Source organism: Falco punctatus (assembly GCF_963210335.1).
Source record: "Falco punctatus genome assembly, chromosome: 13".
Taxonomy (NCBI): domain Eukaryota; kingdom Metazoa; phylum Chordata; class Aves; order Falconiformes; family Falconidae; genus Falco; species Falco punctatus.
Window position 1 is genome coordinate 30327939 of NC_137593.1, and position 16802 is coordinate 30344740.

The window sequence follows — 16802 nt, forward strand, 5'->3', positions numbered from 1 at the left end:
AGCAGCATGGTCAGGAGATCCAGGGGGGGTGATGGTCCTACCTGGAGTCTTGGCTCAAGCTCTGGGCTCCTCGGGATGAGGACATGGATCTGTTGGAGCGGTGGGTGTGGAGGAGGCCACAAAGGTGCTCAGAGGGCTGGAGCATCTCTTGGGTGAGGATGGGCTGAGCTGGGGTTCTCCAGGCTGGAGAAGGCTCTGGGAAGACCTTCCCGTGGCCTTTCCAGGTGTAAAGGAGGTTTATAAAAGAGACTTTTGACCAAGACCTCATAAGACAAAGGGTCAGCGGCTTTAAACTGGGAGAGGGTGGGTTTAGACGGGACCTCAGGAGGAATATTCCGTGCTGCGGGTGCTGAGACGCTGGGTTGGATTCCCCGGAGAGGTGCTGGATGCTCCATCCCTGGAAACGTCCGAGGTTCTCTGAGCACCCTGATCTCACGGAAGGTCCCTGCTCACGGCAGGAGGGTGGGATGAGATGAGCTTGAAGGGTCCCTTCCCCCCACAACCCTTCCATGGTCCAAGTGTTGCGGGAGTGCCGGGTGCCGGAGGAGCCGGTCCTGCTCCGAGCGTGGCCTTGGGGGAGGAGATGCTGCCCAGGGTTGGGCCACTACCTCCTCCGGCCCCAGGGAACCAGAAGATGGTTTTGGGGGATGATGCGGTGATGGTGAACACCATCTCGGCAGCAGCGGGATCGTCGGCTGGATCTGCTTCCCCTCCCAGCGCGGCAACTCCTGACCCCCCCGTCCTTCCCTCCTCAGGACCTGAAAATCAAGAACATGGGTTCCTGGGCGAGCTTGGTCCAGAAACATCCCACCACCCCGTCCTCCACGGCGAAGTCCTCCAGCGACAGCTTCGAGCAGTTCAAGAGGGCGGCGCGGGAGAAGGAGGAGCGGGAGAAGGCGCTGAAGGCTCAGGCGGAGCAGGTGGAAAGGGAGAAGGAGCGGCTGAGGCGGGAGCAGGAGCGGCTGAGGTGAGGCCACCACGGTGCTGGCACCACCAGCGTCACGGGGGGGGGTCCTCAGCACGGCCAAGGGCGTGGGGAGGGAGGGGGGTGCGATCCTGGCAGGGCACGATCCGGTCTGGCACGGACCTGATCTCCTGGCACAAATTAGTCCCGTCCCATGGCACAGATCCGATCCCATCCCACGGCACAAACCTGATCCCGTCCCGTGGCACAAACCTGATACCGTCCCATGACACAAATCTGATCCTGTCCCACGGCACAAACCTGATCTGGTCCCATGACACAGATCTGATCCTGTCCCGTGGCAGAGATCCGATCCCATCCCGTGGCACAAATCTGATCCTGTCCATGACACAGATCTGATCCCATCCCGTGGCACAAATCCAATCCCATCCCGTGGCATGAATCTGATCTGATCCACGGCACTGTCTGGTTTGGCAGCACAAACCTGATCTGGTCTGTGGCACAATCTGGTCCAACCACATGGCATAAAACTGATCTGATCCCTGGCACAATCTGATCTTGTGGCACAAATCCAATCTGATCTCATGGCACAAATCTGATCTGATCTTGTGGCACAAGCCCAATCTGATCCGTGGCACGATCCCATCTGGCGGCACGAATCAGATCCAGTCGTGCGGCACGATCTGCAGCTGCCTGATCCGTGGTGTGACGTGATCTTATCCCGTCTTGTGGCACGAACCCAATCTGATCTCACGGCGCGATCCGCCCTGGCGGCACAAACCCAGTCCAGTCCGTGCTGTGATCTGTGCTGACGTGATCCATGGCGTGACCCGATCTCATGGCACAGATCCAGTCAGATCTTGGGGCACGAATCGACACCGGCACCGGTGATCCGCAGTGCACCGGGCCGGGCGCTCAGCACCAGGGGTGCCCATCCCCCACCTGTGCCGGGGCCTGCAGCTGGGAGCAAACTGGGACCAGGCTTGGCCTGACGGCACTTCCCGGGGTTTCTTGGCAGGAGCCGGGAGGACGAGGATGCCATGGAGCAGGCGCGCCGGGTGCACGAGGAGGTGCGGCGGCGCCAGGAGCAGCAGCAGCAGCAGCAGCAGCAACAGCAGCAGCAGCAGCAGCAGCAGCAGCAGCAGCAGCAAGTGGCGGCGGCAGCGGCGCCCCAAGCCCAGAGCTCGCAGCCCCAGTCCTCCCAGTCCATGTTGGATCAGCAGCGGGAGATGGCCAGGAAGCGGGAGCAGGAGCGGAGGCGCCGGGAAGCGGTGAGTGGGGAACCGGGGCAGCACCAGCGATGTGGAAAAATCCCCCAGGAAGCAAAAAAAAAACCAGACAGGGATTCTAAAAAATCCCTGGGGATGCTGAAAAATGCCTGGAGATGCCAAAAAATGCTCGAGAATGCTGAAAGATCTCCAGGGACACTGATAAATCCCTGGGGATGCTGAAAAAATCCACAGGGATGCTGAAAAATCCCTGGAAATGCAGAAAAATGCACAGGGAAGCTGAGAAAATCCCCTGAGGATGCTGAAAAATCCCCGGGAAAGTCAAAAATTCTCAAGTATGCCAGAAAATCCTCACAGATCCCCAAAAAATCCCTAAGGATCCCCCAAAAATCCCCAGGGATGCTGTAAAATCCACAGAGATGCCAAAAAAAAAATCCAGGGATGCTGAAAAAACCCTGAGACACCAAAAAAATGCCCAACTACAAGGAAAAATCGCCAGGGAAGCCCAAAAATCCTCAGGGATTCCCAGTAATTCCCAGGGAAGCTGGAAAGTCCTGAAAAATTCCCGGAGCTGCTAAAAAATCCCTGGGGGTGCAGAAATAATAAATCCTGGGAATGGTGAAAAGAATCCTGGGAATGGTGGGAAAACTCTGGATCATGCCAGAAACTCTCAGGGCTGCCAAAAAATCCCTGGCAGTTCCTAAAAAATACCAGAGGCTGGTGGAAATGAAATGGGAATGGCAGAAAAAATCTGGGAAATGGCAGGAAAAATCCTGGGAATGGTGAAAAATTCCTGGGAATGGCAGGAAAAATCCTAGGAATGGTGAAAAAAATCCTGGGAATGCCCAAATATCCCAGGAATGGTGAAAAATCCCCAGGGATGCCAGAAAGTGATTCTTGGCAGTGCTGAAAAATCCTTGGAGACACCAAAAAATTGCATGGGGCTGCCAAAAAAAAAAAACGGGAATGGTGAAATAATCCTGGGAATGGCAAAAAAAAAATCCTGGGAATGGTGGGAAAACTCTGGATCATGCCAGAAAGTCTCAGGGCTGCCAAAAAATCCCTGGCGGTTCCTAAAAAATACTGGAGGCTGGTGGAAATGAAATGGGAATGGCAGGAATAATCTGGGAAATGGCAGGAAAAATCCTGGGAATGGTGAAAAAAATCCCAGGAATGGTGAAAAAATTCCTGGGAAGCCCCTGACGGCTCTTTTCCCTTCTTTTGCAGATGGCAGCGACGATCGACATGAATTTCCAGAGCGATTTACTGGCAATATTTGAGGAAAACCTTTTCTAATGGCGCCTGGAGAATTTTGGGAATTTTGGGTTCTTTTCCTCCCGATTTGACTCTTTAAAAAAAAAAAAAAAAGTCAAAAAAAAAAAAACCACACAAAAAAAAATAATTCTCCTTTTTTTTTCCCCCCATTTCCCTGGCAAAAAAAAAAAAAAAAAAGCTTCGGACTCTCCGTTAAGTGTTAAAAAAAAAAAAAAAATAAAAAATCTCCGGGATCGGGATCGTCCCGCATGTACCGACCGGCGCAGGGATCGGCGGGGTCTGCCTTACCCCCCTGGACTTTCACTTTCAGTTTTTTTTTTTTTGTTGTTTTTTCCTTATTTTTCCTCTTTTTTTTTTTTCATCTTTTTTCCCCCCCTTTTCACACCAATAAATAGGAAAACAAGTCCAAAATTCAAATCCCAGCCAAAAAAAATAAAACCCAAACCTCAATCCAGATGGGAAATGGCTGGGAAAGGTGCCCCTCCCCCACCCCCCCCTCCGCCACCCCTGTCACTGTATATTCCGGAGTTTCTTTTTGTTTGTTTTTGTTTTGGTTTTTTTTTTGTTTTGTTTTTTTTGTCTTTATTTTTCACGTATTTTGGGTTTTTTCGTGATAAAAAGGTTCAGCGGCGGCACAACGGGCGCTTCACAATAAACCCCATTTTTGGATGGTTTTTCCTTTTGGCCTTTCAGGATAAAATTTGGCGTCGGAGGGGGAAGGGGGGGATCTACAGGGAACGGGGTAGGGGGGAGCCGGGACCCTACCCGCTGCTCGTCCATCGTCCTCCCTCACCTTTCTTCCCATTTTCCTCCTTTTTCCTAATTTTTTATATCTTTTTTCCTCCTTTTTTCTCCCTTTTGCATCTTTATTTTCCCTCATGCTTGAAATTCTTTCTGAAATTCTGAAATTTTTAAATTGAAATTTAAAAGTTTTGGCCTTTTTTCCCCTTTTCCCTCCTTTTTCTTTGTCTTATTTTTTATTCTTCTCTTCCTTTTCTTCCTTTTTCCTCCTTTTTTAACTTTATCTTTCATTTTTCTCTTCCCTCTTTTCCCTTTTTTCACTTCTTCCTCTTTTCTTTTGTCTCATTTTTCCTTTATTTTTCCTTCTTTCCATTTGTCCTCCTTTTTTTAAATTTTATCCCATTTTTCTTTTTCTCTTTTCCCTTTTTTCACTTCTTCCTCTTTTTGTCTCATTTTTCCTTTCTTTTTCCTTTTTTCCTCCTTTTTTCCTCTCTTTTTCCCTTTTTCCTTCCCTTTTTTCCCCCTCTTTATCTCCTTTCTTCCTTTTCCCCCCTTTTCCCCTCCCCCATCCCACCCCCTGCTATTCCCCCACTTCAACCTTTTTCTCCCTTTTTACCCCCAAAAGCCGCCGGGTTCTTATTTTTATTATTTTAAAGTGGGGTTTTTTTCTCTCTCTTTCGTCAAGTTGATGATTTGATTATTATTTTTATTAATTTTTTTAATCATAAAAAAAATATCTTACAAAATCTCCAGGTGTTTGAGTGGGGGCGGGGCGGCTGCCCCTCCCTCCATTAATATTATTATTATTATTATTATTATTATTAATATGATGCTGATGATGCTGTTCGGGCTCCATCCCCTCCGGTGCCATAGCCCCTCCCCCCCCGATCCCAGCGGGATCCGCTCCGGAGCCGTCGGTGGGTGTTTCCGTAATTCCTGGGAGTTGCAGTTGGGTCGGTGCCGATCGCGGAATAAACGCAGCAGTTTGGGGTTTTGTACAAAAATCGCCGCTTTTGGCCCCATTTTTTCCACCCCCACCCTGGGCTGGGGGGAGGGGCACCCTGGGGGGGGAGGGGGCGGGGGGGGCCATGGTTGGGGCACCCATCCCCCACCCAGCGAGCCTCATCCCCTCCCCACTAAAAACGCTAAATTTTCACTTGATACTGGAAAAAACTGGAAATTCCGGGATCTATTTTAAAATTCACTAAAATTTCAATTTTAGTTTGACATTTTGAAACCTTAAATTTGGGTAAGTTTTACAACTTAAAATTGAAAATGAAAACTTCTGAATGAAACTGACATTTTTATTTAAAATTAACTTGAAAACTGAAGTTTTAAAATTTAATATTGAAAGTTGAAAGTTCATAATTTTTTGCTTAAAACTTTAGATTTTAAAAATATTGAAAACTAAAACTTCAGAATTTTTTGTTTAAAACTGAAGTTTGTTGTAAAATTTAATATTGAAAATTAAACCCAGAATTTTTTGTTTAAAACTTTTAAGTTTTTAAATATATTGGAAATTAAAACTTCAGAATTTTTCATTTAAAACTGAAGTTTTAAAATGTAATACTGAAAATTAAAACCTCTGAATTTTTTGTTTGAAATTAACTTGAAAACGGAAGTGTACATTTAAAAATTAATGTTTAGTATAAAATGAAACTTTTGATGCTTTGAAAAAATTTTAAGTGTAAAAATGAAACCTAACTTTTAAAAACCTAAAAATTAAATTTTAGGTGCTGATTTTTTAAAATTTAACTTTGAAAGTTGCATTTAATAGTAATTAGCAGATTTTAGCTCTTTGCAAAAATAATTTTTCATTGAACAGGAAAATTTTCATTCAGAAGTTGAAATGAAAAATGAAAATTTCAATTCTTAATAACTAACACATCAGGTTACAGTTCGTATTTAAAATATTTTAAAATTTTGATTTTAAAAAAAATTGATTTTAAGCAATTTGATGCGGCCGTGGGATCCCGCTGCAGAGATAATTGACATATGAAATTATTGGGAATCAATTATGAATTAAATAATTCGGGATTCCAAAGGCGGCACCAGACGCTGTAACCGGGGCCCGAGTCTTAACCGGGGGGGGGGGGGAGGGGCAGCCCCTCCCCCACCCTGGGCGGGGCCTTGGTGAGGGGGGAGGGGCGGCTGGGCGGGGCAAGACCGGGAAAAATTGGGGGGGGAAAGGAAAAGGGGAGAAAAAGGTTTAAAAAAAGGTTAAAAAGGGGGAAGAGGGGGAAAAGGTATAAAAGGGGAGAAAAGGTAAAAATAAAAAAAAACTAAAAAGGTGAAAAAGGTCCAAAATGGCCCAAAGGGCCGAACCCTCCCCGGGCACGAGCCGCCTCGGCGCTCCCCGCCCCTCCCCCCGCTGCCGGGCGCGGTGGGGGATGGGCTGCAGGGGCGGGTCCCCCGCCCTCCCCTCCCCCACGTGACCCCACCTCCTTTCTCGCTGTCATTGGCTGGCGCCCGCAAGGGCCCCACCCCCCCCCCCCCCGCGCCCCGCTGGCCAATGGGCGGGGGGGGGCGGGGCCGGGAGCGGCCGAGCTCAGGCGGGCGGAAGAAGCGGTGCGAGAAGGTCGGGCGGGGGGGGGGGAGGGGGGGCGGTGACAAGGACCCCCGGGTCGCGACAGCCTGGTGACGGGGCCCCTCGGTGGCTGGGATTCCCCGTGGTGTCGCGACAGCCCGGTGAGCGGTGACGGGGGCACGCGCTGTCGGGACGGGGGGTGACAGGGGCCCCCTCCCCCGGGGACAGGACAGCCCCATGTCGCGACAGCCCTGCGCCTGATGACAGGGACCTCTGGTGACAGGGACACTGTGGTGAGGGGGACACCCTGCTATGGGACCTGCCCGGGGGGGGGGCACGCCGGTGACAAGAACACCCCAGTGTCGTGACAGCCTTGAGACTGGTGACAGGGACACCCCGGTGACAAGGACACCCCCATGTCGCGACACCCTGGTGACTGGTGACAGGGACACCCTGGTGACAAGGACACCCCCATGTCGCGACACCCTGGTGACTGGTGACAGGGACATGCTGGTGGGGGGACACCCCAGTGACAAGGACACCCCCATGTCACGACAGCCTGGTGGCTGGTGACAGGGACACCCTGGTGACAAGGACACCTCCATGTCACAACAGCCTGATGACTGGTGACAGGGACATGCTGGTGACATGGACACCTCAGTGTCGCAACACCCTGGTGACAGGGACACCCCAGGGACAAGGACACCCCCATGTCATAACACCCTGGTGACTGGTGACAGGGACACCCTGGTGACAAGGACACCTCAGTGGCACAACACCCTGGTGACTGGTGACAGGGACACCCCAGTGTCGCGACAGCCTGGTGACTGGTGACAGGGGCACCCTGGTGACAAGGGCACCCCCATGTCACGATAGCCTGGTGACTGGTGACAGGGACACCCCAGTGTCATGACAGCCTGGTGACAGGACATGCTGGTGGGGGGACACCCTGGTGACAAGGACACCCCCATGTCACGACACCCTGGTGACTGGTGACAGGGACACCCTGGTGACAAGGACACCTCAGTGTCACGACAGCCTGGTGACTGGTGACAGGGACACCACAGTGTCGTGACAACCCGGTGACAGTGACATGCTGGTGGGGGGACACCCCGGTGACAGGGACACCCCAGTGTTGCGACAGCCTGGGACTGGGCCACCCCGGGGACATGGCACCTTGGGGACAAGGACACCTCGGTGACGAGGCCACCATGGGGACATGGCCCCCCAGGGGTGTGACAGGGCCACCACGGGGGTGGGTCACCAAAGTGACATGACAACTCAGGTGACATGGGGCATGCTGGTGACAGGGCCACCACGGGGGTGGGGCCACCCCGGGGACATGGCACCTTGGGGACGAGGCCACCTTGGTGATGAGGCCACCATGGGGACATGGTCCCCCAGGGATGTGACACCCTGAGGACAGGGCCACCGTGGGGGTGGGCCACTCTGGGGACAGGGCCAACACGGGGATGGGGCCACCCTGGTGACATGGCACCTTGGGGACACGGCCACCATGAGGCTGGTTGCCACCACGTAACCAGGACCCCCTGGTGACACGTGTGTCCCCCCCAGGTGACACGTGTCCCCCCCGCCATGCTCCTGTCCCTCTGCTCGCTGCTGCTGGCCCCCACCCGGCTGCTGCTGGCCCTGTGGCGGCTGGTGGCCCGGCTGGGGGTGGCGGTGGCCGTGGTGGCCGCGGGGGTGGCCTACGGGCTGTGGGGGCTGTGGGTGCTGCTGCGCCGGGGACCGCGACGGACCTTCCGGTGGCGGGTGAGGGACCAGCCCCCCCCCGGCCTGGCCGATGGCACTTTCGGGGAGCACCGGTACCTGCGCCTCAAGGTGGGGGGACCCCGGGGGGTAAGGGGGGGCCGGGAGGGGGCCTGGGGGGTCTTGGGGGACCCGGGGGGCTTTGTGGGAGTCCTGGAGGTGCCTTCAGGGGTTCGGGGGGGCTCTTGGGGGCTCGGGGGAGGTTCTGGGGGGCTTGGGGGCTTTTTGGGGGTTCTGGAGGTGTCTTGGGGGTCTCCTGGGGGTTCTGGGGGGGGCTCTTGGGGTGCCGGGGGGGGCTTGGGGGGAGGTTCTGGGGGTCCTGAGGGGTTTTGGGGGGTCCTGGGGGAACCTGATGGGGCTTGGGGGGGGGGGGCGGGGCTGGGGAGGGGGCTGGGGGGTCAGTGAGGAAGGACCTGCTTGTGGGACAACTTGGAGGATCCATGTGACCTGGGGGGGGATGTGGGGGGGGGGGAGGCCAGTTTTGGGGTGGGGGCTCCCCAGTGACCCCCCCACCCGCCCAGGACTCGGGGCTGCGTCTCCACTACGTCACGCGGGGACCCCCCACCGCCCCGTTGCTGCTGCTGCTCCACGGCTTCCCCCAGAACTGGTGGGTGCCACCGCGCGTGGGGACGGGGGTGGCCCCACCGCCGCCACCCCCCGGGGCCACCCCCCACCCCCCACCGTCACCTTCCCCCCCCCCATCCCCCCCCCTCCAGGTTCTGCTGGAGGCACCTCCTGCAGGACCTGGGGACCCGGTACCGCGTGGTGGCCCTGGACCTCCGGGGCTACGGAGCTTCGGAGAAGCCACCAGGCAGGGACAGCTACCGGCTGGAGGTCCTCCTGGAGGACATCCGCCAGGTCATCGAGATCCTGGGGCCACCCCCGGTGGTGGGGGAGGGGCCGGGGGCCACCGAGGCCCCCCCCGCCTCCTCCAAGTGTATCTTGGTGGGCCACGACTGGGGTGGCCTCCTGGCCTGGGAGGTGGCCTCCAGCCACCCTGAGATGGTGGAGAAGTTGGTCATCATGGACGCGCCGCACCGCGCCGTCATGGCAGGTAATGGGGGGGGGCTGGGGGGGGGCGACACACAAGCGGGGGCTGGGGGAGCCATCGGGTGGCACCTCTGGTGGCCACGTAGGGTTCCACCTAACGGGTGGTCTGGGGTGCAGCCCTCATGGCCGTGATGGGCCACCATGGTGCCATTGGGTGCCACCTCATGGCCATGCCATGGCCACCATGGCGCCACTGGGTGCCACCTCATGGCTGTGTCACCAGGTGCCACCTCATGGCCATGCCACCAGATGCCACCTGATGGTCATGCCTTTGGGTGCCATCTCATGACCATACCATGGCCACCATGGCACCATTGGGTGCCACCCCACCATGGCGCCACTGGGTGCCACCTCATGGCCGTGCCACCAGGTGCCACCTCATGGCCATGCCATGGCCACCATGGCGCCATTGGGTGCTACCTCATGGCCATGCCACCAGATGCCACCTGATGGTCGTGCCTTTGGGTGCCACCTCATGACCATGCCATGGCCACCACGGTGCCATTGGGTGCCCTCTCATGACCATACCCTTGGGTACCCTCTCATGACCATGCCACCAAGTGCTGCCCCCACCCTGTGGCTGGGCTGGGGACCCCTGTGGTGACGCTGACACTGGTGGCCTCTCCTGGCACAGGTTTCATGGCGTGTCACCTCTCCCAGCTCCTGCGCTCCAGCTACATCTTCCTCTTCCAGCTGCCCTGGCTGCCCGAGCTTCTGCTCTCCTTGGCAGACTTTGAGGTGAGACCCCATCCCCACATCCCCTTGGGATGAGACACCCCCCCACGTCCCCTTGTGGTGAGGTGAGACCCTACCCCCACGTCTTCTAGGGGTGGCCTTTGAGGTGAGACCCCATCCCCACATTCGCTTGGGATGAGATCCCACCTCCACATCCCTTTGTGGTGAGGTGAGACCCCACCCCCATATCCCCTTGTGGTGGCCTTTGAGGTGAGACCCCACCCCCACATCCCCTTGTGGTGAGACTCCACCCCTATGTCCCCTAGGGGTGGCCTTTGAGGTGAGACCCCACCCCCACATCCCCTTGTCCCCACACCAGCCCCTCGGGTGCCCCGTGCCACCTTCTGCCCCCAACCCCAAGCAGCTCCTCCAGACCCCCTTGAGGAGCAGCGCCCCCTCTCGGGAGGTGGAGCGGGGACCTCCTAGCCCCGTGCCAGGGTGGTGGCCCCCTCCAGACCCCCTGTCCTCCGGGTGGCCCCACAGCTGGTGCGGACGGCGCTGACGGGCTCGTGGTTGGGGATCCAGAACGCGGCGCAGCGGCTGACAGAGCAAGAGGTGGACGCGTACCTGTACGGGCTGTCCCAGCCCGGGGGGCTCACACCCCCCCTCAACTACTACCGCAACCTCTTCCGGTAGGGGGGGAGGCCAGGGGTGGGTGGTCATGGTTGGGTGCTCCTGGCTGGGGTAGTCCTGGCTGGGTGCTCCATGTTGGTGTTCTCCTGGTTGGGTGCTCCTGGTTGGGTGGTCATGGTTGGGTACTCCTAGTTGGGGTGCTGCTGGATGGGTGCTCCTGGTTGGAGTGGCCATGGTTGGGTGGTCCTGGTTGGGTGTCCATGGTTGAGGTGGTCCTGGTTGGGTGTCCATGGTTGGGGTGGTCCTGGTTGGGGTGCTCTTGCTTGAGTGCTGCCGGTTGGGTGGTCCTGGTTGGGTGTCCATGGTTGAGGTGGTCCTGGTTGGGGCGGACCTGGTTGGGTGGTCCCAGTTGAGTGCTCCTGGTTGGGTTCTGCTGGTTGGGCGGTCCTGGCTGAGGTGGTCCTAGTTGGGTGCTCCATGTTGGGGTTCTCCTGGTTCAGTGCTCCTGGTTGGGTGATCTTCGTTGGGTGCTCCTGGTTGGGGTGGTCCTGGTCCGGTGCCACTGATTAAGTGCTCCTGGTTGGGGTGCTCCTAGTTGGGTGCTGCTGGTTCGGTGGTCCTGGTTGAGGTGGTCCTGGTTGGGCTGCTGGTTCAGTGGTCCTGGTGGAGGTGGTCCTGGTTGGGGTGGTCCTTGGTGGGGTGCTCCTGGTTGGGTGCTCCTGGTTGGGGTGGTCCCATTTGGGTGCTCCATGTTGGGTTTCTCCTGGTTGGGTGCCCCTGGTTGGGGTGCTTTTTGTTGGGGTGCTCCTGGTTGGGGTGGACCTGGTTGGGTGGTCCTGGTTGAGTGCTCCTGGTTGGGGTGCTCCTGGTTGGGTGCTCCTGGTTGGGTTCTGCTGGTTGGGTGCTCCTGGTTGGGGTGGTCCTGGTTGGGTGGACCTGGTTGGGTGCTCCTGTTTGGGTGCCCCTGGTTGGGCTTATATTGGTTAGGGTGCCCCTGGTTGGGTTCTGCTGGTTGGGTGCTCCTGGTTGAGGTGGTCCTGGTTGGGTGGACCTGGTTGGGTGCTCCTGGTTGGGGTGGTCCTGGTTGGGATTATATTGGTTAGGGTGCTTCTGGTTGGGTGCCCCTGGTTGGGGTGCTTCTGGTTGGGTGCTCTTGGTTGGGTGTTGCTGGTGGGGGTGGTGCTAGTTGGGTGCTCCTGGTTGGGGTGGTCCTGTTTGGGTGTTCCTCGTTGGGTGCTCCTGGTTGGAGTGCTGCTGGTTGGAGTGCTGCTGGTTGGGTGGTCCCGGCTGGGGTGGTCCTAGTTGGGTAGACCTGGTTGTGTAGTCCTGGTTAGGGTTCTCCTGGTTGGGTGCTTCTGGTTGGGTGGTCCTAGTTGGGTGCTCCCGGTAGGGTGGTCCATGTTGGGGTGTTCCTGGTTGGGTGCTCCTGGTTAGGGTGTTCCTGGTTTGGTGGCCCTGGTTGGAGTGGTCCTACTTGGGTGCTCCATGTTGAGGTTCTCCGTGCTGGGGTGTTCCATGCTGGGGTGCTCTGTGTTGGGGTGCTCCTTGTTGGGGTGCTCCAGTTGAGGTTCTCCATGTTGAGGTGCCCCATGTTTGGGTACTCCACATTGGGGTTCTCCCCGTTGTGGCTTTCCCCTCGGGGCACTCCCATTTGGGTGCCCCCCCCCAACCCCTCCCTCTTGCCTCCCTACCCCCCAGGGACACCCCGATCCCCCGCGAGCCGCCCCCACTCCCCACCCTCCTGCTGTGGGGCGCTGAGGACGCCTTCCTGGACGCGCGGCTGGTGCCCTGCCTGCGCCGCTGCCTGCGCCCCACCGCGCGCCTCTGCCTGCTGCCCGGTGCCGGCCACTGGCTGCCCGAGGACCAGCCGCGCCCCGTCGCCCGCCTGCTGGACCACTTCCTGGGCACGGGGGACCACCACCACTAGCGGCACCCAGGGGTGCTCTCCCTCCTGCGGAAGGGAGGGGAGCGGTGGGATGGGGGTGGGAGGGGCCTAATGGCCGGGTGGGGACCGCAACGTTGGGGTTAGGAACCGGCTCCTGGGTGGGGACAGTGGTGGATCCTCAACATCTGGGTGAGGCACCAACATCTGGGTGGGGACCCCAACATCGGGGTGAGGAACCAGATCCTGGGTGGTCGGATGGTGGTGGTTCCTCAACATCTGAGTGAGGAACCAACATCTGGGTGGGGACCCCAACATCAGGGTGGGAACAGTGGTGGTTGGGTGGTTCCTCAACACTTGAGTGAGGAAGCAACATCTGGGTGAAAAACCAACATCTGGATAGGGAAGCCAGCATCTGGGTGGAGACGGTGGTGGTTGGGTGGTTCTTCAACATCTGGGTGAGAAACCAACATCTGGGTAAGGAACCAACATCTAGGTGAGGAAGGTGGTGGTCTCTCAACATCTGGGTGAGGAACCAACATCTGGCTAAGGAACCAGCACCTGGCTGGTTGGATGGTGATGGGTCCTCAACATCTGGGTGAGGAACCAACATCTGGATGGGGCCGATGATGTTCCTCAACATCTGGATGAGGAATCAACATCTGGATATGTAACCCAGAATCTGGATGTGGAACCCAGCATCTGGGTGGGGACAGTGGTGGTTGGTTGGGTCCTCAACATCTGGGTGAGGAACCAATATCTGGATGGGGAAACAGCATCTCGGTGAAGAAACAACAGCTGGATGGGACGATGGTGGTTCCTCAGCTCCTGGATAACGAACAAACAACTGGATGTGGAACCCAGCATCTGGGTGGGGACAGTGGTGGTGGAGTGGTTCCTTAACATCTGGGTGAGGAACCAACGTTTGGGTGAGGAACCCAACATCTGGATGAGGAACCAGCACCTGGCTAATTGGATAGTGGAGGGTCCTCAACATCTCTGTAATGTATCAACATCTGGATGGAAGCACAGCATCTGGATGAGGAACCAACATCTGGATGGGGACAGTGGTGGTTCCTCAACATCTGGGTGAGGAACCAACATTTGGGTGAGGAACCCAACATCAGGATGAGGAACCAGCACCTGGGCGGTTGGATGGTGGTGGGTCCTCAACCTCTGAATGGGGAATCCAGCATCTGGGTGAGGACAGTGGTGGTTCCTCAGCATATGTGTGAGAATCCCAACATCTGGGTGAGGAACCAACATCTGGGTGAGGACGGTGGTGTTGGACAAGGACCCCATGTTGGGGTGGATATGCAACATCTGGATGAAGACCCCAATATCTGGGTGGTGACCCTGAGGTGGAGGTAGAGATCCAACATCTGAATGAGGACAACCACATCTGAGCGAGGATCTCCACATCTGGCTGGGGACCCTGGTGTCCAAGCGGAGACCCCAACATCTGGGGAAGGACCCCAATGCCTGGGCGAGGATCCAACATCTGGAAGATACTGAAGATCTGGGCGAGGACCCCAACATCTGGGTGCTGGTGCCACCTCTGGGGGGGAACCCCAACATCTGGGTGAGGACCCTGGTGCCCAGACAGGGACCCCAACATCTGGAAGGGTCCCCACGCCTGTTCCCAAGTGCCTTGAATAAAGTAGGGTGGTAGCAGCAGGTGCCTGCTGTTGGGGGAGGGGCCGCGTGGGGCCACCCCACCCCCACCCGGCGGGGGAGGGGACCCAGGTGTCGGGGGAGGGACGGGACACCCAGGCCAGGTGGCAGGGGGTGGGTGCTGCACCCACACGGCCAGCGTGAGGCCCAGCACCCGTGGGTGCCAGCCCGGTGCCGGAGCAGCACCCGTGGGTGCCAGCGCCCAGCCGCGCCGCAGGAATGTTCCCGAGTGACTTTTTTGGGGGGCGGGAGGGGGGGGGGGGGCAGAACCAGAAAAACTCGCCGGGGTGGGGGCGGGGCGGTGCCCGGGGGTCTGGGTCCCCCCGGGGGGGGAGGGGCAGGGTGGGGGCGGGGCGGTGCTCGGGGGTCTGCGCCCCCCGCCCCCCGGCAGGGCCCCCTCGCTGGCGCTGGGCCCGGCAGCTGCTGCCACGGGGGGGTGGAGGGCGGGGGGGGGGGTAACAGCTGCGTGCCCCTCCCCCACCCTGCGGGGACCCGGCGGGGGGAGGGGTGAGCACCCCACGGGGGGGGGGGGGGGGGGGGGGCGACACCAGAGCCCCTCCCCGTGGGGCTGGGGGGGGGTCCCGGCGGGGGTCCCGGGCCGGGGCGGTGCGTGTCCTGTCCGTGGCCCCGCCCCGTGGGCGGGGTGGGGGCGGGGCCGCGGCTCGGCGGCTCCGTGCGGGGCCGCTGGGTGCCGAGCCGGGCCGGGCCGGGCCATGGGCCGGGCGGGGGGCGCGGGGGGGGCCCGGCCGCTGCCGCTGCTGCTGCTGCTGCTGGGGGCCGGGGCGGCCGCAGGTGAGCGGGGGGGGGACCGAGCCGGGCCGAGCCGAGCCGGGCTGGGGGGGAACCGAGCTGGAGCGAGCCGAGCCGGGCTGAGCAGAGTTAAGCCGAACCGAGCTGAGCCGAGTTAAGTAGGGCTGAGCCGGGCTGAGCCGAGTTGAGCCGAACCGAGCCGAGCCGGGCCGAGCCGAGTTAAGTCGGGCTGAGCCGAGCCGGGACGGGGGAGCGGGAGCGATCGGGACCGGGCCGAGCCCTGCCGAGTTCAGCCGGACCGAGCCGAGCCGAGCGGAGCCGGGCCGGGCCGAGTCCAGCCGAGCCGAGCCGAGCTCCCTCGGGCCGGGCTGCGAGGGGGTGGGAGCCGTTTTTTCCCCCCCCCCGGGAGCGGCCCGAGCCGGGCCGGGGTGGGGGAGGGGTCAGGTCCCACCCGCTCGGTCCCAGTTGAGCCCCAGTTTAGTCCCGGTGGGTCCCGGGGTGGGGGAGGGGCGGTGCGCCGCACTTTGGCGGCGCGGAAAAAGTTTGGAGCCGGGGGGGAGGGGCCGAACCGGGCCCGGGGGAGGGGGGAGCGGGACCGTGGGAAGGTGGGGGAGGGGCGGGGAGGGGCGGGGGGGGGCCACCGGACCCGGTGGGGGCGGATAGGGCAGATCCCGGGACCGGGGCGGGGGAGAGGGGGGGTTGGTGGGACCGTGGGAACGCGGGGCCGGTCGGGGGGGAGGGGCCTGGGGGGGGAACCGGGGAGGGGGGGAGGGGCCGGGGCGTGGGAACGGGACTGGGGGGAGGGGAGGGGGCAGCGGTTTGGGGGTGCGGGGATTGGGGGGAGGGGGTGCAGGACCGCCCCTCCCCGGGGCATGCTGGGACTTTAGGGGTGCAGCGATCCGGGGGGACGGCGCGCGTGCAGCGGGTGTGCAAGCGTGCGGCGCACGTGCAGCGGGCGTGCAACGGACACGCGCGTGCAACGCGTGTGCAATGTCTGTGGTGCTGCAGGCGTGTGCAATGTGTGTGCAATGCTTGGGGTGCTGCAGGCATGTGCAACGCATCATGCAATATTTGTGGTACCGCATGCGTGTGCAACGCATATGCTACACGTGTGCAATGCCTGTGGTGCTGCAGGTGTGTGCAACGTGTATGCAATGCGTGTGCAATGCCAGTGGTGCTGCAGGCATGTGCAGTGCGTGTGCAATGCCCAGGGTTGCAGCAGGTGTGTGCAATGCATGTACAATGTGTGTGCAATGCATGTGCAATGCCCAGTGTTGTAGCAGGCATGTGTTGTGTGTGTGCAATGCCTGTGCAATGTCTGGGGTTGTAGCAGGCACGTGCAGTGCATGTACAATGCATGTGCCATGAGTGTGCAATGTCCAGGGTTGTAGCAGGCATGCACAGTGCGTGTGCAATGCATGTGCAATGCCTGGGGTGCTGCAGGCATGTGCAATGTGTGCAATGCCCAGGGCTGGAGCAGGCATGTGCAATGCGTGTGCAGTGCGTGTGCACATGCCTGGGGCTGCAGCAGGTGTGTGCAGTGCATGTGCTATGCGTGTGCAATGCCTGTGGTGCTGCAGGCATGTGCAATGTGTGCAATGCCCAGGGCTGGAGCAGGCATGTGCCACACGTGTGCAATGCATGTGCAATGCCCAGCATTGGAGCAGGTAT

The 16802-nt window shown here is 59.0% G+C and overlaps 2 protein-coding genes across 12 annotated transcripts in view; both read left to right on the forward strand.

The window, feature by feature from the left end:
• Window positions 1-4103, forward strand: part of BRD4 (bromodomain containing 4) — a 75363-nt gene extending 71260 nt beyond the window's left edge. For all 11 annotated transcript variants that reach the window (XM_080409976.1, XM_080409966.1, XM_080409968.1 and 8 more), the window contains 3 exons: window positions 756-967; window positions 1944-2196; window positions 3382-4103. In XM_080409976.1, coding sequence (XP_080266102.1) covers window positions 756-967; window positions 1944-2196; window positions 3382-3450 — 534 coding nt within the window. In that variant the 3' untranslated portion in view covers window positions 3451-4103. The remainder of the gene's footprint in view (window positions 1-755; window positions 968-1943; window positions 2197-3381) is intronic.
• Window positions 4104-5590: 1487 nt separating this feature from the next.
• Window positions 5591-14381, forward strand: EPHX3 (epoxide hydrolase 3). Its single transcript, XM_080409984.1, has 7 exons — window positions 5591-6748; window positions 8273-8539; window positions 8989-9074; window positions 9184-9521; window positions 10152-10255; window positions 10736-10884; window positions 12524-14381. The coding sequence occupies exons 1-7, from the start codon at window positions 6683-6685 to the stop codon at window positions 12750-12752; spliced, it is 1239 nt and encodes a 412-aa protein (XP_080266110.1). The 5' UTR covers window positions 5591-6682; the 3' UTR covers window positions 12753-14381.
• The last annotated feature ends 2421 nt before the right edge of the window (window positions 14382-16802 follow it).